Genomic DNA, 23,095 nt, shown 5'->3' on the forward strand with positions numbered 1-23,095 from the left:
CTTAAGTCTGGCTGCTCATAACATCGCAGAACTGGTGTCCCAAACTTTTAACTTTTCAATAAGCCAAAATTCCATTCCAGACACTTGGAAAACAGCCTTTGTTCTACCTTTGCTGAAGGGAGGTGACCCCACCTCACTGAACAACTATCGACCAACCTCTAAACTCTGCATTTTAGCCAAGGTTCTAGAAAAACTGATAAACTCTCAAATCAAAAAGTATTTGGACTCATTTAACATCTTACCTCCCCATCAATCTGGTTTCAGGAAACGACATAGCACAACGACTGTTTTGCTGAAGGTTTTTAATGACATTGTTGAAGCACTGGATGCTAAGGATTATTGTGCTGCACTTTTCTTAGACCTGTCTAAAGCTTTAGACACTGTGGATCATAACATCTTGTGTCATAAGCTCTCAGAAATTGGTTTCTCAGATCACACTATTGATTGGTTCTCCATCTCTAAGATTGGAGGCAATGTGTTCAACTTAATAGCACTTCTTCCAGTTATTTAACAGTTAACAATGGTGTACCACAAGGCTCAGTCTTAGGACCCACCCTCTTCACAATCTACATAGCTAATGTAGGTCAGAGCATCCCTGATGCATCGTTACATTTTTAAGCTGATACAGTTGTTTATTGTCGAGCTAAAACTGTTGATAAGGTTTTCCAGCTTTGGCAATCCACCTGCGACATCATCCAGTCAGATGTGTTCCACTTCAAACTTGTCCTAAATGCAGATAAAACCAAAGGGATGCTTTTTTCAAACAGTAAGTCGGTCCCAGCAGTTCTTCATCTGATTTTATCTTCTAATGTGTCCCCATTGAGTTTTTTGATTCCTACAAATATTTGGGTATTATGGTCGACTCGCATCTCTCTTTTAAGCTTCACATAGAAAACCTAGTAAGGAAACTGAAAGTTAAATTGGGTTTCTTTTTCAGAAATAGATACTGTCTAACTCTGAACGCTAGGAAACACCTTGTAACTGATCCAACATTTTTCAGACTGGTCATCTGGACAGTTTCTTTTTATGTGCTAAAACGTTTCGCCTTCGGTCCAGAAGGCTTCGTCAGTCAAGGAAACGCACAACAAAACTGATTCTTCCCCCAACAGCTTACTCCAAAGTGGAACAAACCAGTTTCGTTTATGATAAGATGGTCTCTTTTGTACGCCCCCTCCTCCATTGCCGGCCCTCTTCCTTGTTGACAGTCGTGTCAAACTGGTTGAAAACAACAAAGTCCATGCTCAATAATCCAGGTATACAATCCAACATGTTGGATTGTATACCTGGATTATTGAGCATGGACTTTGTTACCTTGTAACTGACTTTCCTTCCTTCCATTGACTACAGTGACATTATTTACATGAACGCTCCCACTAGCACTCTGCAGATGTTGGATACTGCCTATCATGTTTCACTAAGATTCATAACTTGCTGTAACTACCATACCCACCACTGCACACTGTTAAATGGTTAACTGGACATCATTAACTTCACGCAGACTTTCTCACTGGTACAAACCGGATTCCAAAAAAAGTTGGGAAACTAAACAAATTGTGAATAAAAACTGAATACAATGATGTGGAGATGGCAAATGTCAATATTTTATTCGTAATATAACATAGATGACAAATCAAAAGTTTAATCTGAGTAAATGTAACATTTTAAAGGAAAAATATGTTGATTCAAAATTTCAGTGTCAACAAATCCCAAAAAAGTTGGGACAAGTAGCAATAAGTGGCTGAAAAAGGAAATTGAGCATATAACGAACAGCTGGAAGACCAATTAACACTAATTAGGTCAATTGACAACATGATTGGGTATAAAAAGAGCTTCTCAGAGTGTCAGTCTCTCAGAAGCCAAGATGGTAAGAGGATCACCAATTCCACCATTGTTGCGCAGAAAGATAGTGCAACAATACCAGAATGGTGTTACCCAGTGTAAAATAGCAAAGACTTTTAAGTTATCATCATCAACCGTGCATAACATCATCAAAAGATTCAGAGAATATGGAACAATCGTTGTGCGTAAGGGTCAAGGCCGTAAAACTCTATTGGATGCTCGTGATCTCCGGGCCCTTAAACGTCACTGCACCTCAAACAGAAATGCCACTGTCAAGGAAATAACAGAATGGGCTCAGGAATACTTCCAGAAAGCATTGTCAGTGAACACAATCCACCGTGCCATCTGCCGTTGCCAGCTGAAACTCTACAGAGCAAAGAGGAAGCAGTTTCTAAGCAAGCTCCACAAGCTCAGACGTTTGCACTGGGCCAGGGGTCATTTAAAATGGAGTGTGGCAAAATGGAAGTCTGATCTGTGGTCAGATGAGTCACGATTTGAAGTTCTTTATGGAACACTGGGACGCCATGTCATCCGGATCAAAGAGGACAAGGATAGCCCAAGTTGTTATCAACACTCCGTTCAGAAGCCTGCATCACTGATGGCATGGGGTTGCATGAGTGCTTGTGGCATGGGCAGCTTGCATGTCTGGAAAGGCACCATTAATGCAGAGAACCATGTTCAGGTTCTAGAACAACATATGCTCCCATCTAGACGTCATCTCTTTCAGGGAAGACCCTGCATTTTTCAACACGATAATGCCAGACCACATTCTGCAGCAATCACAACATCATGGCTACGTAGGAGAAGGATCCGGGTACTGAAATGCCAGCCTGCAGTCCAGATCTTTCACCTATAGAGAACATTTGGCACATCATGAAGAGGAAGGTGCATCAAAGAAGGTCCAAGACGATTGAACAGTTAGAGGCTTGTATTAGACATGAATGGGAGAGCATTCCTATTTCTAAACTTGAGAAACTGGTCTCCTCTGTCCCCAGACTTCTGTTGAGTGTTGTAAGAAGAAGGGGGGATGCCACACAGTGGTAAAAATGGACTTGTCCCAACTTTTTTGGGATTTGTTGATGCCATGAAATTTGGAAACAACAGATTTTTCCCTCAAAATGATAAATTCTCTCAGTTTAAACTTTTGATCTGTGATTTGTGTTCTATTCTGAACAAATATTAGATGTTGGCACCTCCACATCATTGCATTCAGTTTTTATTCACAATTTGTTTAGTGTCCCAACCTTTTTGGAATCCGGTTTGTACATTTTCATCTTTAAATCACTTCTTGGTCTGCTGCCTTCATACATCTCCTCCTACATGTCTCTGCGTGAGTGCAGCTACAGCGTGCGCTCTCAGGACATTATTACCTGCAGTGTCCCCTCAGTGAGGACTAAACTAGGCAAAAGGGCCTTCTCCTACTCTGCTCCTGTTTCCTGGAATATCTTACAAAAACATCTGAAGCTCTTGACCTTGACCTCTCCAAGTGGCTTCAAACATCTGATAAGTTCATGACAAAAACCAATGCAGACATGTTCCTGTTTTTAGTTTTCTATACCGCCTTAAAACCTAGCTGTTTTTGTTGCTACTTTTTCCTTTTGACTGTCCATTTTGTTTCCATTTTATTTTAACTTGTAAAAAAAATAATGATAATAAAATTGTATGCCTCTTTTATGATTGTCTATTGTTGTTGTCATTATCCACTGTTGTCATTACTCTGTTATAATAATCAGGTCTCTCTTGTAAATGAGTCCCCGAGGCTCAATGGGATTAAGCTGTATAAATAAAGGTTGAATGAATGGGAAAAATACTGGTAATCAAAATTTTAAATATAAAGTTGCTAATCTTCAAATCACGTTTGCCACTGTAGCATGAATTTAGTGTTCTGCCAGTTTTGGAATCGCTCATTAAAATATAATTTCATCTGAATGAACGAGTGAATGAATGAACAAATGAATAAAAACAAAACCATTTCTGGCTATGGTTAAAATTAATGTATGAACACCAGCTCAAAGCACATCTAGACTAGTGATAAACTTTATATTAATCCAGTCCTCCCCAGAGCATGAATGCAATAAAGCAGGAATGGAAACAACTAAGTAAAACAGTGCACAGTTGGGTGCAGGTAAAAGATCATTAAGTTTAAGCTTTTTCCTTATTCAGGTACGTGCAGTTTTAAAGGAAAAGTGACAAAGGAAGGCCCCAACATAACAGCCCATAAGCACAGGTTACTCTCACACAGCCTTCTCTGTAATAGTGTCATCAGAGGTGACAGCAGAAAGCCTGAGTTTGTGTGTGCATTCTTCTCAGAAAAGCTCTGCTCATCTCTCTGCAGGCTGCTGTGACAGCCTTCACTCTAATTATGGCTCTGTCCTGTATCTGTGCTCCACATAAGAAATGACAACTCAAGGTCAAACTCAAATGAAGCATGACATTAGTGGAGTGTAAAAATCATGCAAAACAAAAACCGTTTATATTTACAGTCTGAAAATCTGTTGAGGTTTGACAAAAGTATTTTCTTCCTCACGAGTGTAGTTTGACAATTATGAATTAGGTTTTCTCTGCCACCTTGTGCAAAGCAATCATTGAACGCACACTGGACATTGAGGCAATAGGTTTCTACAAGGGCCCATTGACTTCTGTGGTTTCAGTATTTGTGTAAAAATGCAAACTAAGGAAATTGAACATTCAAAGTGGAAATTACAGCAAAACACAGAATGTTATGAAACTGATTAACAACACTGTCATTAAACTACATGTGTACAGAAATGACAACATTTAACACAAAGCACAATGTTTACACAGTGCCTATAAAAAGTGTTTACCCAACTGGATATTTTGCCCATTTATTGCTTTTATACATTAATCACAGTCAAACCGTTCTTTGAATAAAAAAAGTGTGTGTGGTGGTGGGGGGGGGGGGGGGACGCTTCAATGACTAAGTGAAACCAAATTTCTTCAAATGTCCATCCATCCATTATCTTTTACCCTCTTCTTCCTTTTCAGGCAATGGGGGATCACTGGTGTCCACATCCAGTAGTCACTGTGTGAGAGGCAGGGGACACCTGGACAGGTCTCCAGTCCATCACAGGGACACGTAGAAACAAACGAGACAAACAACCATTCACTCTTTCACTCACACCTAGAGACAATTTAGAGTTACCAATCAGCCTAACATGCATGTTTTTGATCTGTGGGAGGAAACCGGAGTACCTGGAGAAAACCCTCACATGCTGGATGTGCTTCTAGGGTACGTGGTCATGTGACTTTCAACGTAAGTTTCTTCTTGTTTTTACAAGAGTATAAAACCATTTAAACTGTAGGAACACATCACTAAACATCTGACATTCATCAATAATAAAGTATAAACTGAAAAATCAATTAGGTACACCGTGAGAGCGGGATGCAGGGTTGCCGGGTTCCAGTGTTGCCATGGAAATATGTAAAAAAAAAACTGATGCAGTTCATTTAAATATTGTTTATAAATAATGTTTTCAGTTTGCAGGGCAGATTATGGTGAGAAATTCACAACATACATAAAATTGAGGTATTTTACTATTGTAGAGCATCATGTGCTCCAGCATCAACGTGGTGCATGGAGGCTGCACAGCTGCAGAAAGAAAAGCTTTGCAGAGAGTGGTGAAGGCTGCACAGAAGTCTGCTGGAGTCAGGCTCCCCACCATCACAGACATCTACACCTCCAGATGCAGGAAGAGGGCCACCTGCATCATGAAGGACCCCACTCACCCAGCACACACACTTTTTGCCCCGCTCCCCTCAGGCATGAGGTTGAGGAGCATTAAGTGTAGAACCACTAGACTGAGGAACAGCTTCTTCCCTGAAGCTATGACAGACTCATGAATCCCAAACCAGAAAAATCACTGTAATGCCACTTTAATTGGTGATATGTGGCTTTATCTGTGCTGCTGCTGATCCATGCTGCTGATGTTTTGCCTTTAAGCTGCTGTATTCATACCCATCTGCTCACAGCAGACTCGTGTTCAGATTAGGGGTGCACCGATTGCAGTTCTCTGACCGATCAGCGATTTCTAAAAAGCCTGACCTGCCGATTCTGATTTTGGCCGATACTGATATTGTTTAATAAGCGACACTGTCGGGTGTTATAAGGTCACAATGACCTTCAAGTTTCCAATCTTATTTTATTGAAAAACATACTCTTGAACAATATCCTAGAAACAATCCAAACTTGTTTTAACTGGCTATGAGGTAGTGCTCTGAAATATAAATTAAGTTCAGACAATTGTTGTTAAAAATAAAAAAAAATTGGTAAAATCAGTTTCTCATTAAGTATTGGCTGATTTCCGATCACCCAAAATTAAGGAAATTGGGGCCAATAAATCGGTGCATCCCTAGTTCAGGCTGCTGTTTAATACATTGTATTATATTACATTATTATTGTTTAGTGTATATTAGATCTGTGTATAATGTTACTTTCTATACTTTATATTTTTGCTATTGTTGGGTGTAACTAGGACCCTGTGTACATAGTTTTGTTCTGTGTAACGTGAAATACAATAAAGAACCTTGAACCTTGATATGAGTATTTTCCTTAGTCTACAGATTTTTTTAACCATATTTAAGATAGATTTATTTTGGATTGGATTAATACTTTTTAGTGATCACTGAATAACCGTCAATGATCTAAAGCAGCTTTGCAATAACTTAAAGCTCCAAATAAATGCACCATGTTAAGCAGCAGACCTACGTCCAATAAATAATTCAACAAAATCAAATAAAAATATTCCTGACACGTGGATTTTTCATGGTCATTCAATATAAGTTATGAGTTTCTGAAATGATCAACAACAGTCCATTGTTCCTACCAGAGATCCCTTTAAACATTATAGAAATATGACTTTTGTATGCAAAAAGCGAAAATAATCTGGTTTGATTAGAATTATAATAAAAAATGAGGTTTGGGCGTAGGGATTAAATCCCCTGCATCCCAGGTATAAGGCATAAACTGAGAGGCATAAATGCATCATTTTACAAATGGAAGAAATGCATTGTTTTCATTATAGTGTTAAAAAGTTTAGTTTCCTCAAATGATCTACTGGAGGTGATGACCCCCCCCCCCCCCCCCACCAACCCCCTGAGATTTTTGCACAAGGCTCTTTGAACAAAAGATTGGCTCAAACATACTCTGACAATTCTTATTATTATTATTTTTAATCACTGATGGCTGAAAAACACTTGCTTACCTCCAGAAATGAAATGCGTGCAGTGGGCTGCACGGGCTGCAAGGACTAGTTGGAGTGGGGCTCAAGCTTCGAGGAGTGAGGCTGCAAGTTAAATGGAGCGAAGTGAAAAGGTGTTTTAGAATCACACACAGGACAGACACTATCCCATCACAGCTCTGAGTCGTGCCCTGACGAACACAGCAGCTAAATATTCCCCGTCAGATGAATGTCACTGTTTACAGAGCAGGTTGTTGAGGCATTTGTCCGGTTCTGCAGTGTTTATTTGACACCGAGCTTGTGCACAGAACCAGATTAAATACAGAGGATCCTCTGTATTTAATCTGGTTGAAGATCATTAAAATAGTAGCAGACTGACTAAAGGCTACAGGTTGGAAGCAGCATGTTTTCATGTACACAGAGTATTAATTTACTGTGTGACGTCATGTTCTCAGCCGCACAGACAGCTGTAGGTAGCTCTGCAGAGCAACAGGTCAAAGGTGACTAACATTTACTGCAGCACCGAACAGAACCATTTGTGTGAATGCTCACACACCGACTCAGCTTCTACACGGTTTTCCTTTTGGTTCTTCCATACACTTTTTCTAAATTAATCTATTTCCACAAACTTTGTGGTACTTTAACCATTGCTTGATTGAAAACAATTAACTCAATAAAGAACAGAGTGCTTTGACTAAGATATTTGTATTTTTATATTTTTTGATTAACTAAGTGTTTTTACAAAACCTCACCCCTGAAATTTTTTATCTTTTCAATTCTATCAAAAACATTCTCTGGAATCTACTTTCAACATGTGCACTCTAGTTTGGTTTTCTTATGAAGTAGTCCCTCGCTACTTCGCGGTTTGACTTTCGCCAACTCGCTCCATCGTGGTTTGTCAAAAAATTTATAAAAATAAATAATTGTACAGTGCAGTATACAGTACATGACACACAATTGTTAACTTTACTGTAATATTAATGTACTCACGTGGTTAGAAAAAAATAAAAATAAATAAATAAATTTGGATAGGCACTGACATTTTGTAATTTTCTTTCAATAATCCCAATGTAATCACCACTCAACAGGACTTCATTTCCCATAAAGCACTACTGTACTGTAGTGCCTCCGGCCATTGCTTTCTGTCTAACATTATTTAGCTCATTTCAGCTTCATGCTATGGTTTTATTTATTTTGGCATTTGGTTATTGTTTTGTTGTGTTTGCATTTGTATGTTTTTCTGTTAACATCTTTTTCTTTGTTTTATGTGCCATAGAAACTACACCCAGAACAGTCATTCTGTTTTTGCTTCTTTCTTGTCCTCTCTAACCACAGTGGGTTGAGGCAGATGCCTGCCCATCCTGAGCCCAGTTCTACTGCAGGTTCTTGTTTAAAGGGATGTTCTCCTTTCCACTGTTTCCAATGTGTTGCTCAGAATGGAAGATTGGGAAGAGTGAAGTCAACTAAATCTGCTGCTTTCTTTGAAAGATTAGTTTTATATCTTTTTAACGTGCCAAGATGACTTTTGTTGCAAATTCATGCCATGTAAATAAACTGAATAGAATTTAAGAAAAAATAAGCTTACACCTACTGTTTGGACGCAATAAGCTGAAGTTTTGTTACTTTTAGCTTTTAGCAACAGTTTTGCTAATATTAGCTGTTAGTTAGGTTTTCTGATTTTAGCTGTTATTTAAAATTGATCATTTTAGGCAAAAGTACATTCAACAAATTTCAGCAAAGTCATTTACTGTTCAACATTCACAGCTCATTTTTACTTAAAAATGTATTCATCTGGGTAAATATTCTTGTCCAGCTAAATAAATCCAAATAATAGAGTCAGAATGAAATATTATAATCATTAAACCCCTCAAGAAACATTTTAGGGATTTTTATATGTTGGCTGTAATGTTATATTGGTATATGGCTAAATCTAAAAATAAATTGAAAATGTTTCAGAGCTTTCCCAAGGAGCTATCCGGACATTTAGTTCTACCATGCAGACAGTTTAGCTTCAGCACTGCATGCTATACTTTAGCAATATGAACACAGTTTTATTACAGCAGGAGAAGAAGGTGCATTCACATCTATATACAGTATGGGGCAATTACAATTCCCTACACTTTAAAGTCCTTGTTTAGATAAGATTATGGCTACGTTCAAGTAGGAACCAAGGATAATAATTTAACTGAAGACTCAAATTTGTGAGAAAATGTGATATTTCTGTTGCAGTCTCACCAAACTGAGCGTCTGTGGCAGTGAACTGTGTAGCCAAGTTCTTGGAGTGGACAATATTTGAACCTATTTGTACATGCATGTCTTTTAGAACTGTATTCTAGGCCATGCATGTTATTTCTTAGCCAGTCTCTGACGCATTAGACATTTCCTGTCTGTCTGTGCTCCATGTAGGCAAGTTTCTTTCAGCTGCTTCCTTCTTCAGGGGTCACCACAGTGAGCAAGTGCATGAAAGACTTGGCAATTTGTTTTAAGCTGGATGCTCTTCCTGACACAACCTGGGCTCGAACTCTCATCCTCAGGATTACAAGACCACTGTACTGACCGTTAAGCTACCGCAGCCCTCTCTGTCTGTGCTCCATGCAATAGTCAAAATACAGGTTCATTGCACAAGAGTTACAAAACTGAAATGAGAAAGGTTTTAAACACCAGCAACAACTTTGAAACACTCTTGGTCAAAAATCTGTTGCATAAATTTTCTGAAAATGTAGAAATTCAACCTCGGGAAACAGTGTAGTCTTTTTCTTTCAGCTTTTACCTTAAAGAAACTGGTCCAGATGACATGATTTAACCTTTTTCGTTGTTATGTACCTGGATGATTGAGCTTACTAACCTTTTTTCGAGTGTCACCACAGCGAGTCATCCTCTGTCCTCACTGCAACTATCTCTCTATCAACATCGCTCCTTTTTGTCCTTTTTCTGGTAGCCACATTTCTAACAAAATTTGCTGCATGCATTTTCTGAAAATGTTTAAATTTCAAGCGACAAGGTTCAGTTCAATTCAGTTTATTTACACAGCACCAAGTCACAACAGACGTCATCTCAGGACACTGAACAGGAACATTCACTTACATAGAAAAGCCAATTAGTAAAGTTCTCTATCTAAGGAAGCAGCTGACTCATTGAATCTTCACTTCCTCACAGTCTCCCATGCTGAGCAAGCACAGTGGCAACAGTGGAAAGAAAAAACTCCCTTTTAACAGGAAGAACCCTCCAGAAGAACCAGTCTCAGGACAAGAGGCCATCTGCTTTGACCGGCTGGTTTGAGAGGACAGGAAGGAGAGACAGACAAAGGTTGTAAATGACTTGGTCACACAGCAAAACTGAGGAGTCCTGAAAATGTTTTGAGACATTTTGGAGACTCCCTAATGAATGACATTTTCCAATAAATACCTGCAACTAAGTTTTCTTTCTTTTTTTTTTAATCCATGATTTACTCTCTCTACAAGTTTTATATTGTAGCACTTTGAGATTATAAAATGTAAAGTGCAGTACAAATTGAATAAATTATTATTATGTTATTATTATTATTGTTAAAACACTACCTTAAAGAAGAATTAATTAATGAAATGATAAAAACTATGAACGATCAAGACATCAGTCTGGAGGAAAAATAAAAGGTGAACTACTATAAATTGTTTTAAGAACAACATGACCCGCTGTTGCATGAAAACACTAATCGTGACTTACTTTGCTGTCCTTTAACATTAAACACGATGAAACATTTTATTTACTGCAGTGAACACATATTTTATTTATTAAACAATTTGCCTTAGTTAAAAGCTGAACAACTAAAAACGGTTACATTTACCCAAGTGAATACAACTTTATTTGGCCAAACAGACCCTGCATTAGTGTTTGAACTGTGATTAATTGATGTTTTAGACATGCTTAATAATAGAATAATAAAATGTTTTAAAATATTTTTTACATTTTTTAAAACATTTAAATATACTGTGTAGTAGTAATACATTTCTACTTTATTTTACTGAATAATTATGTTCATATAATGCTGTAACTATCCTGTAGTTGCAACATAATGTTCTTTTCATGTGATTCTTTCTGTAAATTTAAAGGCACAGAGCTGAGTGGTATACGCTCACTAAATCACTGCTTTAAAACACTAATCAATGCATACTTTACTCAGGGGTAGGTAATTTGAAGTGTAATTTATAAAACTGTTCAAAAAATGAGGTTTTTATAGTTTGTCCCAAATCTGCATAGAAATAACGTCATTGGTTGATCCTGTTGGCTCAGTAGTCAAATATAAATCGTCAGACACAGGTGACCAGAACAAATGCCTTGTTGACCTAAATAACATGTATGAAGGAACGCATCGGGTCTGAAAGTGGCACAGTAAGCGCAGAGATTCACCGTCTCTCGTCTTATTCATCACCATTATACCTACATGTGTCACTTACACATTTAAATTCAGCAAGTCCTTTGTGCTCTGTATCCAGCACAAACACACGCATGTAAACACACAGCTCAGACACACGCATGATGCTGTTGTCAAGGTGTGGAGAATTTGACGTCAGACTTCCTGCTGCAGACGCTGCTGCTAATGCTAACACAGCTCAGAGCAAAAAGACAGCAACAAATAGACAGCGACAGATGAAGCTGCACATGAGCTGCTGCACCCTCGCCCAGCAGGATAACAAAGGAAAATACTCACTCCAACGTCAGCCCGGGAATTCTCAGTCTCTCCCGCTGGGCTTTCATGGCTGAACTGAGCTTCTTTGCTCTATTGTGGTCATGATATGCGTTCCCTCTGCCTGCATGCAGCCACCCCCCAACCCAAACTCAGCCACCAGAGTGTGATGAATCTGATTGGTTTTCTGTTCCCCTAGAAGAAGGGAGGGGTTGAGGAAGTGAGGGCTACAGCCCTTGTTTTGGTCTCACTACATTCCACCTTGAAGCTGTCAAATGAGATCCTCATGCTAGCAGAGGGTACGGATCTGGACAATACCCCTACTCCCGTCCCCTAACGCATGCCCTCTGCTCCTTCAAAAGCATGGCTGCAGTGCAGATTCCACGCAATAAACTAAGCCTGGTCCATGTGCAGTCACCTTGACAGCCATGAACAGAATGCACGCAATGTACAAAACAATGTGACCACAAGCGCAGGGATGATGTCATCTTCAAGCGAGGAACTGCACCACAAACTACATCGTCAGCGTGGAGGTTGACTCAAAAGCAAACAAAATAAATAAAAAGAAGAGGTAAATTATTCAAGTTTAAGATCATTTTGTTCAACACTGCTCAGTTTATGTCATGAATATTAGGTACAAGCAAAAAGAGAAAACTCCTATTACATTTATTTATCCTCACTGAAAATACTTTTGAAGTATTGGTTGTTTAAAGTAGGTCCTCCAGTTATGTTTATGCATTATGCAGTTCATTCCTGGCCACACCAAGTAGATCATATTTGACTGAAATAAGCTCAAACTTCTGTTAAGTATGTATAAAACTATGTATATCTGTTTTTTTAAACTAACTATGAGCACCTAAATATTTTCTACCTTTTTTATTGAGAACAATGAAGGTCATGGTAGTACTCCAGACTGTTTAATTAGGTACTTTCCCAAAACACGTTAGGAATAATTCATATATTTCATAATTTTCTCAAGCGTACAGAATGCTCTCCTGCAAGGAGGTCTGTCATCTAGAGCGGTATTAGTAACAGCTGTGTGCATGTAAGTGTCTGAGAGAGCCTACATCTGATGGCCGAAAATGGAAAAAAGTTATGTCCTGAACTTATGACATTAATTGTGACCCCCACTTGCAGAATGTAACAACAAACAGATTTATTTCTTGTAATATACACTGCCTGGCCAAAACAAAAACCCCAAAACTGGATTTAACTAAGCAAATAGGTACGAGCCTCTTATTGGATAATTACTGTATGGGTGGTTATCTTTCAGCTGCAACAAGTTATTTATCCCCAACTGGTGCAACGAGTTGCTTCTCATTTCTTAAACAACCATATTGAAAACACATCGCGTGGTCGTGGAAAAGATGTCAGTCTGTTTGAGAAGTGTCAAATCATTGGCATCAAGCAGAGAAAACATCTAAGGAGATTGAAGGAACTAATAAAATCGAGTTAAGAACTGTCCAACACATTATTTAAAACTGGAAGGATAGTGGGGACCCATAGTCTTCGAGGAAGAAATGTGGCTAGAAACAAATCCTGAATGATGGTGATCAGCGATCACTTAAACGTTTGGTGAAATCAAATCGATGAAAAACAACAGTAGCACACAGGGCTGTGTTTAATAGTGAAAGTAAGAACATTTCCACACACACAATGTGAAGGAACTCAAGGGATTAGGAGTGAACAGCTGTGCAGCCTTAAGAAAACCATTAATCAAAGAAGATAACTGGAAAAATGGCTTCAGTTTGCTAGGGAGCATAAAGATTGGACTCTGGAGCAATGGAAGAAGGTCATGTGTTCTGATGAGTCCAGATTTAGCCTGTTCCAGAGTGATGGGTGCATCAGGGTCAGAAGAGAGGCAGGTGAAGTGATGCACCCATCATGCCTAATGCCTACTGTACAAGCCTGTGGGGGCAGTCTATGATCTGGGTTTGCTGCAATTGGTCAGGTCTTGGTTCAACAACAGTATGTGCTCAAAGGATGAGGTCAGCTGACTACCTGAATATACTGAATGATCAGGTTATTCCATCCATGGATTTTTTTTCTTCTCTTATGGCACAGGCATATTCCAAGATGACAATGCCAGGATTCATCGGGCTCGAACTGTGAAAGAATGGTTCTGGGAGCACGAGACATCATTTTCACACATGGACTGGCCACCACAGAGTCCAGACCTTAACTCCATTGAGAAGAGCGGCTTGGGATGTTATCAGTCCATTAAATGGCCGTTATTAGTTGTTATCATTTTGTGATTATCGTACCCACCACTGCACCCTGTATTCACTGGTTAACTGGACATCATTAACTTCACGCAGACTCTCTCACTGGTATATTTTCATCTTTAAATCACTTCTTGGTCTGCTGCCTTCATACATCTCCTCCTACATGTCTCTGCGTGAGTGCAGCTACGGAGTGCGCTCTCAGGACATTATTACCTGCAGTGTTCCCTCAATGAGGACTGAACTAGGCAAAAGAGCCTTCTCCTATTCCGCTCCTGTTTCCTGGAATATCTTACAAAAAGATTTGAAGCTCTCGACCGTGACCTCTCTAAGTGGCTTTAAGAATCTGTTGGACTCCTGGCAGGGTCCAATGCAGACATGTTCCTGTTTTTAGTTTTCTACATTCACCTTAGAATCTAGCTGTTTTTTGTTTTGTTACTTTTTCCTTTTAGCCATCCTATTTGTTTAAAAAAAAAAAAAAAAAAAAACTGTAGTATGCTTTTTTATAACTGTTTATTGTTGTTGCTGTTGTCCATTGTTGTCATCTTTCTTTGTTGAAATCAGGTCTCTCTTGTAAATGAGTCATCGAGGCTCAATGGGATTTACCTGTATAAATAAAGGTTGATTGATTGATTGATTGATCATCTCCATATGTAGCGGTTAACTGTCCCACCTACCTCCTAGTAGGTTTAAAGGTACGTTATTATTGCTGATAATAGGCAGCGTCACACGGGGGTAAACCAGGAAGTGTCTTTTTAGTCGTTTTCAGCTTATGTAACCCTTTTCCTAAACGTAAGCTTACATCTGACCCTGAGGACTAACCCTAAACTTAACCCCCTTACCCTTGTGCCTAAACCTAACCAAAACCGTAAACCTAACCACGTGAAGCTATTATGAGCACTAACAAAGCTAAAAATAGAGCCTATTATCATCGCTAACAACGCTAACAACGCCAACAACGTACCTTTAAACCCACTGGGAGGTACAGGAGGGGCAGTCTGACCGCTACATATGGAGATGATAACAACTAATAATGGCCATTTAATGGCTGATAACATCCGAAGCAGGTGTTGAGAATCTTTGGGATGTGTTGGATAAGGCTTTGCGCAGTACTCAGAATCTGACATCATCAATGCAAGATCTTGGTGAAAAATGAATGCAACACTGGAAGAAAATAGATCTTGTGACATTGTAGAAGCTTTTTGAAACAATGCCACAGTGAATGCATGATGTAATCAAAGCTAAAGATGGTCCAACGAAAATATTAGTATGACCTTTTTTTTGGTGGCAACTTCTTTTTTTGACCAGGCAGTGTAGATGACAATGCACAAGAAATATTAATAGTTAAAAAGTTGTTAACCACAAAGAGGATCACTAAAGTGAGTTAATTCATTAATTTTAGTGAATGACGTGAGGGAGACGACCAACACACATTTATTGCATCACTCTGCTTCAGCCCAGCAAAGTTATGCTGCACACCTCTTTTGGTTCTGCTCGACTTGATTCATTCCTGAAAGCTCACATCTGAGATGGACATGGACACTTCACCTGTGCTTTATGAATTGTTAGAGGAAGGACTGGTCTGTACAACCATTTTGCAAAACTATCTTTTGAAAGAGCCTAATATTTGCAATGTGGGAGAAAAGCAACTTGTTGTTCACTAATCAAAATCAGGTAACATTTTTTGCACTTTGAAAGGCGTACACAAGTCCTTAAAAACCCACGCAAACAAAAAGAGAACAAGCAAACTCCACAGAGAAAGACCAGGTCCAAACTAGAGCTTGAACCCAGGACCTTCTTGCTGTGAGACAACAGTGCTAACCACCAAGTTATTGTGCCGCCTAATGTTAAAAGTATTAAACTGTCAAAACAATTCAAATTTTTTCAGATATGTACAAAACACACACACAATTTGTATATTTTACAACATAATGAGGTGTACAGTAGGTGAAGACAAGGCATGGAAAGTGTCTGACTTAGAACATGTACCATCCCTGAGAGTATTGTAGTTCCATCATCTTGCTGTTACCTGGGACATGGCTGATTACCGTGTCCATTCCCTTTTTGATAAGTTCCAGAACTACAATCAGTCACGGCTCGTATCAGTGGGCTAAGAGGGCTAAACCCTCCCTCCTGGCATTTACAATAAAGATGTTAAAATAAACAACTTAAAAATAACAACTTAAAAATAGATACATTTTAGAAGTAATGTCACATTTTGTTAAATTTACAACAAAACTGGTGTCAAACCGCCTGGGGAAAACCCCAGAGTTGTTCCAAATAGCCAAATTCTGACAGCCCCGTTCTGTTAATGTTCCTTTATGGTTCAGAATGATTGACAGACGTCTCGCCACGCCCCCTCAGTTTGCGGCTCATTGAGGCTAATTTTGTTCAGCCCAGGGTCCGCCCACAGCCACAGGATTCATCCAATGAGGATGGACGTACAATAACGTGCCTCAGCGCGCGTGTATGTGGTCGTGGTTTGGTGTAGACTGAGTAGATGTGATGGCGAGCAATATTAGCATAAACGAGGTGCATTATTTAATCAATAACCTTTTCCTTAATGTCTATTGAGGAAAAACTGGAGGTGAAGAGGTTGGGGCCGGACAGATGAGGATATTCAAATCCAGCAAAGAAAAAACCGTGCTGTGTAATGTGCTGAACTTGACCGGATATTAATTCAGCTAGGTCCAAATAATATCAACCTGTCAGTTCATTTTTATTCTTCTTATAGTTCCCTCTGCGTTGTGTTTAATGATGACCAGAAGACGAGTGTTGAACTGAATGCTGTTTAATCTGCATAAAAACAAAACGTGCACTGGTCAGAATCATCGCAGCGGCACCTCGTGACGTCTTCTCAGTGAATGGACCTGATGTACAATACACCCGTAACAAACCCCTGTCTAAACGGGAGCTTATACACACAAGAGAGTTCTTTAAATTATTTTTCAAAGGTTAGAAATATGATCAATTTGTAAACAACAGTAAAATAAAACTTGCTCGGACATGTCAGCACAGAGGTGCAGGTGGGTGGGACACGCTGTAATTAATAAATAAAAATCAGCTGTTCTGACCACAACTTCAAAAAAATCCGCCACTCACACACTCCTTCACGAAAATCAACACCAAACAATTTAAATATGACAAAATTTAAAAACGTGTCTTGTGTTCCATTTTATCCGTGTGATTGTGTCAAGAAGTGTTGAAAGCCTTAATGCAGGAGAAGTAAGTTGGACAAGTGACAGAGGCTCTATGTAAACGCTTGGTCTTTGGTTTTTCTGTGGTTGTTTGTTTTACGGTTGTCTTTGAAGTGAAAAATGACTATGTCAATTTATAGCAGTTTTTTTTATAATTGGATGCTTCTGTTTTTGGAATTCATTTTGTAGTAATGTATAAATAAATAAATATATACATAAACCATAAACCAAGTTGGGACACTAAACAAATTGTGAATAAAAACTGAATGCAATGATGTGGAGGTGCCAACATCTAATATTTTATTCAAAATAGAACACAAATCACAGATCAAAAGTTTAAACTGAGAGAATGTATCATTTTAAGGGAAAAATCTGTTGTTTCCAAATTTCATGGTGTCAACAAATCCCAAAACAGTTGGGACAAGTCCATTTTTACCACTGTGTGGCATCCCCCCTTCTTCTTACAACGCTCAACAGACGTCTGGGGACAGAGGAGACCAGTTTCTCACGTTTAGAAATAGGAATCCTCTCCCATTCATGTCTAATACAGGCCTCTAACTGTTCAATCGTCTTGGGCCTTCTTTGTCGCACCTTCCTCTTTATGATGCGCCAAATGTTCTCTATAGGCGAAAGATCTGGACTGCAGGCTGGCCATTTCAGTACCCGGATCCTTCTCCTACGTAGCCATGATGTTGTGATTGCTGCAGAATGTGGTCTGGCATTATCGTGTTGAAAAATGCAGGGTCTTCCCTGAAAGAGATGACGTCTAGATGGGAGCATATGTTGTTCTAGAACCTGAACATAGTTCTCTGCATTAATGGTGCCTTTCCAGACATGCAAGCTGCCCATGCCACAAGCGCTCATGCAACCCCATACCATCAGTGATGCAGGTTTCTGAACGGAGCGTTGATAACAACTTGGGCTATCCTTGTCCTCTCTGGTTCGGATGACATGGCGTCCCAGTGTTCCATAAAGAACTTCAAATTGTGACTCATCTGACCACAGAACAGTCTTCCATTTTGCCACTCCATTTTAAATGACCCCTGGCCCAGTGCAAACGTCTGAGCTTGTGGAGCTTGCTTAGAAATGGCTTCCTCTTTGCACTGTAGAGTTTCAGCTGGCAACAGCAGATGGCACGGTGGATTGTGTTCACTGACAATGCTTTCTGGAAGTATTCCTGAGCCCATTCTGTTATTTCCTTGACAGTGGCATTCCTGTTTGAGGTGCAGTGACGTTTAAGTGCCTTGAGATCATGAGCATCCAGTAGAGTTTTACGGCCTTGACCCTTACACACAGCTTCCAGATTCTCTGAATCTTTTGATGATGTTATGCACGGGTGATGATGATAACTTAAAAGTCTTTGCTATTTTACGCTGGGTAACACCATTCTGGTATTGCTGCACTATCTTTCTGTGCAACAATGGTGGAATTGGTGATCCTCTTACCATCTTGGCTTCTGAGAGACACTGACACTCTGAGTAGCTCTTTTTATACCCAATCATGTTGTCAATTGACCTAATTAGTGTTAATTCGTCTTCCAATTCGTTATATGCTCAATTTCCTTTTTCCAGCCACTTATTGCTACTTGTCCCAACTTTTTTGGGATTTGTTGACACTGTGACATTTTGAATCAACATATTTTTCCTTTAAAATGTTACATTTACTCAGATTAAACTTTTGATCTGTCATCTATGTTATATTACGAATAAAATATTGACATTTGCCATCTCCACATCATTGCATTCAGTTTTTATTCACAATTTGTTTAGTGTCCCAACTTTTTTGGAATCCGGTTTGTACTAATCTGAGGACTACAAATGTGAAATTGACTCTCTCACAGAGAACTTTGTGAGTTTTTTTGGGTGGGTGGGTGGGGTGAGGAGTTAAATGGAGACGGGCATCTTTGTTATAATCTGGGGCATATAAATATTTGTCTTTTGGTGTTCATGTAGTTTAATTATAAGAAATAAAGCAGCAGAAGGTTCCTCTCATCTTCATAGACACAAAAAGGCTGAGCGAGCTCCTGCAGCGGCACCGTTTTCTTTGAGGATCAGGAGTTTAGTCAGACGTGCAGGTTGAACATGTCTGTACGATGATGACGACGCTCTGAACACGAACATTTATTACCAAATAAAATTTTAGATACAAAAGTACTGAGGAGGTCAGGGTCACAGTTTTGGGAGGAGGGAGTGATGGTGGTTCAGTTCTTGTTTCTCACCGGGCTGCAGTGAATTAGTCACATGCAAACACATACGTTTAATAATTTATTACATCACCACCTTCTGTAAGGGTACAAGAAAAACTGATTGGTGCTTTCACCTGCACTGCCTCTAAGTTGGGAACACTGTGATCACCTGTCATGTTTCAGAGAGCACGACCTGCCCTGCTCTGCTCTGATTGGGTAAAACTGTGGCTCTAGTTCTCTTGATTGGTTGAAAGCAGCATCAGTTCAATCCCTGTATCATCATGAGATTGGAGGGCTTAAAAAAAGACCACAAAATACATGTTTTCTCCCTTTCATTTTTACAGACAATCAAAATGATGAAATCTGTTGCAGCAAAGGACAAATTTAATCCATGTCTACTTCACTTGGTTGTCCACTGGACAACCTGGAGGCAAGATCTGGTTGTCTGAGACAAAAATAGGTTGTCTTGGACAAACGGGAAACACTTATGTCGACCCCTACAGAGCTGATGAAGCACAGCTGAAAGCATCGGTGAAACTGAATGCGACACAACTACCGGTCAACAAATCATCTTTAAGACCATATAGAAAAACTGTTGGTGGGGTTCAAACCAGCGTCTTTGAGCTCCAAGTACAACAAGTAGCTTTACGGTACTGCTGCTGGGAAACAAGATCTTACATAATGGCCAACACATCCAACAAGCACATTTTGAGCTGTTTATTGAACTGAACCTCGCAAAACAATTACAGCAATTAAGGTCAAAACAATTCCAAAGCGGTGCAGTCCTTCACTCGTGGCAAGAGAAAATATGTAATAATATTTTAGTGGTTTAATATAAAATAACTAAACACATTAAAAGTTAGGGTGGGGGGACTAAGTATGTTAATTACATGAAACTTTCAATAGGTGGCCCCCTTATCACATGAAAACTTCAGAGTTTTAGCATGTGAGACAACACATTTAAATATGCAAGCTTCTGCAGACAGACTGATTGGAGCAACAGTAGATTCAGTGTCTGATGTTGTCTAATCAGGTTTATCTGCCATGTCTGCGTTTCACATTTATTATATATATACTACACCACCTGGCCAAAAAAATGTTGCCACCTGGATTTAACTAAGCAAATAGGTACGAGTCGCCTATTGGATAATTACTGCATGGGTGATTATCTTTCAGCTGCAACAAGTTATTTAACCCCAACTGGTGCAATGAGTTGCTTCTCATTTCTTTAACAACCATGTTGAAAGACACATCGTGTGGAAAACATGTCAGTCTGTTTGAGAAGGGTCAAATCATTGGCATCAAACAGAGAAAACATCTAAGGAGGTTGCAGAAACTACTAAAACTGGGTTAAGAACTGTCCAACACATTATTAAAAACTGGAAGGATAGTGGGGAAGAAATGTGGCCAGAAAAAAATCCTGAATGATCGTGATCAGCGATCACTTAAACGTTTGGTGAAATCAAATGAAAGAAAAACAACAGTAGCACTCAGGGCTGTGTTTAATAGTGAAAGTAAGAACATTTCCACACACACAATGTGAAGGAACTCAAGGGATTGGGACTAAACAGCTGTGTAGCCTAAAGAAAACCATTAATCAGTGAAGATAACTGGAAAAAAAGGCTTCAATTTGCTACGGAGCATAAAGATTGGACTGTGGAGCAATGGAAGAAGGTCTGATGAGTCCACCCTGTTCCAGAGTGATGGACGCATCAGGGTAAGAAGAGAGGCAGGTGAAGTGATGCACCCATCATGCCTAGTGTCTAGTCATCAATGCAAGATCTTGGTGAAAAATTAATCAACACTGGATGGAAATAGATCTTGTGACATTGTAGAAGCTTATTGAAACAATGACACAGTGATGCATGATGTAGTTGAAAATAAAGATGGTCCAACAAAATATTAGTGTAACTTTTTTTTTTTTGGTGGCAACATTTTTTTTTGGCCCAGGCAGTGTGTGTGTGTGTGTATGTGTGTGTGTGTATGTGTGTGTATGTGTGTGTGTGTATGTATGTATACACACACACACATACACACATGGGGAGGCTGTGGCTGAGTGGTTAGAGCAGTCGTCCTTCAATGCAAGAGTTGGGGGTTCGAATCCACCAGCAGTCACATGCCGAAGTGTCTCAGGGCAAGACACTGAACCCCTCATTGCCTCCGATGTGTGTCCCATCAGTGTATGAATGTGATAAAGCTCTGATTAGTCGCTTTAGAATGATTTGTTCAATTGGCTTTGTAGAGATCTAGTAGAGTGCTGTATGAATGGGTAAATGAGGCACAGATTGTTGTAAAGAGCTTTGAGTGTCTCGATAAGATAGAAAGGTGCTATATAAGTTCAGTCCATTACACACAGTAGTCCCTCACTACTTCGTGGTTCGCTCTATCGCTGTTTTTCAAAGTAAGATTGGACATGACACAATTGGCTGATTGATGGACGAGCCATGGATTGTTTATTTAAAATAAACTATTTTAAATTATTTTGCACCTGTGTGCAGCCCACAAGCGCAGGGGAAGCTCCCTCTTGTAGCCAATCTCCTTCTCTGCCACCCCCACATTTCTCCTGCTGCAGCTTTGTGAAGGGTTAACCCTTTGCTGTCCAGCTGCACTGATCGCCTTTTGTCTTCCAAATTAAAGTTAAAAGTATGTCACATCGTAAAACTGTCATAATCACAAAATATAAAAGTGTTAAAAGTTATTTTTAATTATTTTAGAACTTCTATGTTCAGTTGTTACAGTGTAATTGATCAAGAATTCTGCTCCGTGTCGCATGTCTGCATGAAGAGCTAACTCTTGGATGTCCTGCTGCACTTCTCTTCTCCACAATTTAAATTTAAATACTGTAATATTTTAAATAAACAATCTATACAGCATGGCTTGTTTATTTAAAATGTTACCGTATTTAAATTTAAATGGTTTATTTAAGGAGGGACATTGGGAGTAACAGGTGATGAGTGTGATTACAGCCTGGCTCATGTCATGACAAAGTTTACTGAAACTGAACTTGAACTTGGACTAATGTCTCCCTACTTCTCAGTTTTTCACTTATCTCGGGTGGGCGTGGTCCCTAACACCTGCGATAAGTAAAAAACCGCGAAGTAGGAATAGTTGTACAAGTAGAAGTAGTAGTAGTAGTAGTAGGTAGTAGTTTATTTTAGTATATGTAAATGCTATATTAAGGCGTTTTAAACCTTTCCCACACTCTTGCAATATTCTAAACAATGTTTCTAAACTCTAAACGCTCTAAAAGAGCACAGCAAGTCATGATCTCCACTCTCTGCTACCTGCTAGCGCTTTAGGCCACGCCCATTTCTCCGCTGCAATAGATGGCAGAGAGCGAAGATCATGACATGCTGCAGGAGGGAGCTTCTCCCTGCACCTGTGGGCTGCATACAGGTGCAGCAGGGGCTAAATCATTTTAAATAATTTATTTTAAATAAACAATTCATGCCGCTCGTGCGGCTCATTCATCAATCAGCCACATGTGTCATGTCCAATCTTACTTTAAAAAACCGCGAAAGAGCGAGTCCGCAAAAAGTCGAACCGCGAAGTAGAGAGGGACTACTGTACATATACCTTTTTAAAACAATGAATCATACAGAAGATCAGATATAAAAAATAAATAAATAATAGCCAGCTTCAAAAAATAAATAAATCAGACACTGATATGTTTAAATCAGCCATGTAAACTTTGTCTTACCAATGAAATTGTCTAACAGCATTATTATAGATTCCAAGGTCACCAAAGGCTCCAGAACTCTAACATAAACCAGTGTGGTTGGTGGTTTCAC

The 23,095-nt window shown here is 39.3% G+C and overlaps 1 protein-coding gene across 1 annotated transcript in view; it reads right to left on the reverse strand.

Annotated features, from left to right (window-relative positions):
- The window catches only part of mast4 (microtubule associated serine/threonine kinase family member 4), a gene marked incomplete in the record, with an annotated part of 175,348 nt that overhangs the window by 79,615 nt on the left and 72,638 nt on the right, over positions 1-23,095 (reverse strand). Inside the window, 1 exon segment of the mRNA XM_037692599.1 lies at positions 7,062-7,142. Within this exon segment, the coding sequence (XP_037548527.1) occupies positions 7,062-7,142 (81 nt within the window).

This window comes from Nematolebias whitei, chromosome 18, assembly GCF_014905685.2.
Source record: "Nematolebias whitei isolate Nwh7 chromosome 18, NemWhi1, whole genome shotgun sequence".
In the NCBI taxonomy this organism is placed as follows: domain Eukaryota; kingdom Metazoa; phylum Chordata; class Actinopteri; order Cyprinodontiformes; family Rivulidae; genus Nematolebias; species Nematolebias whitei.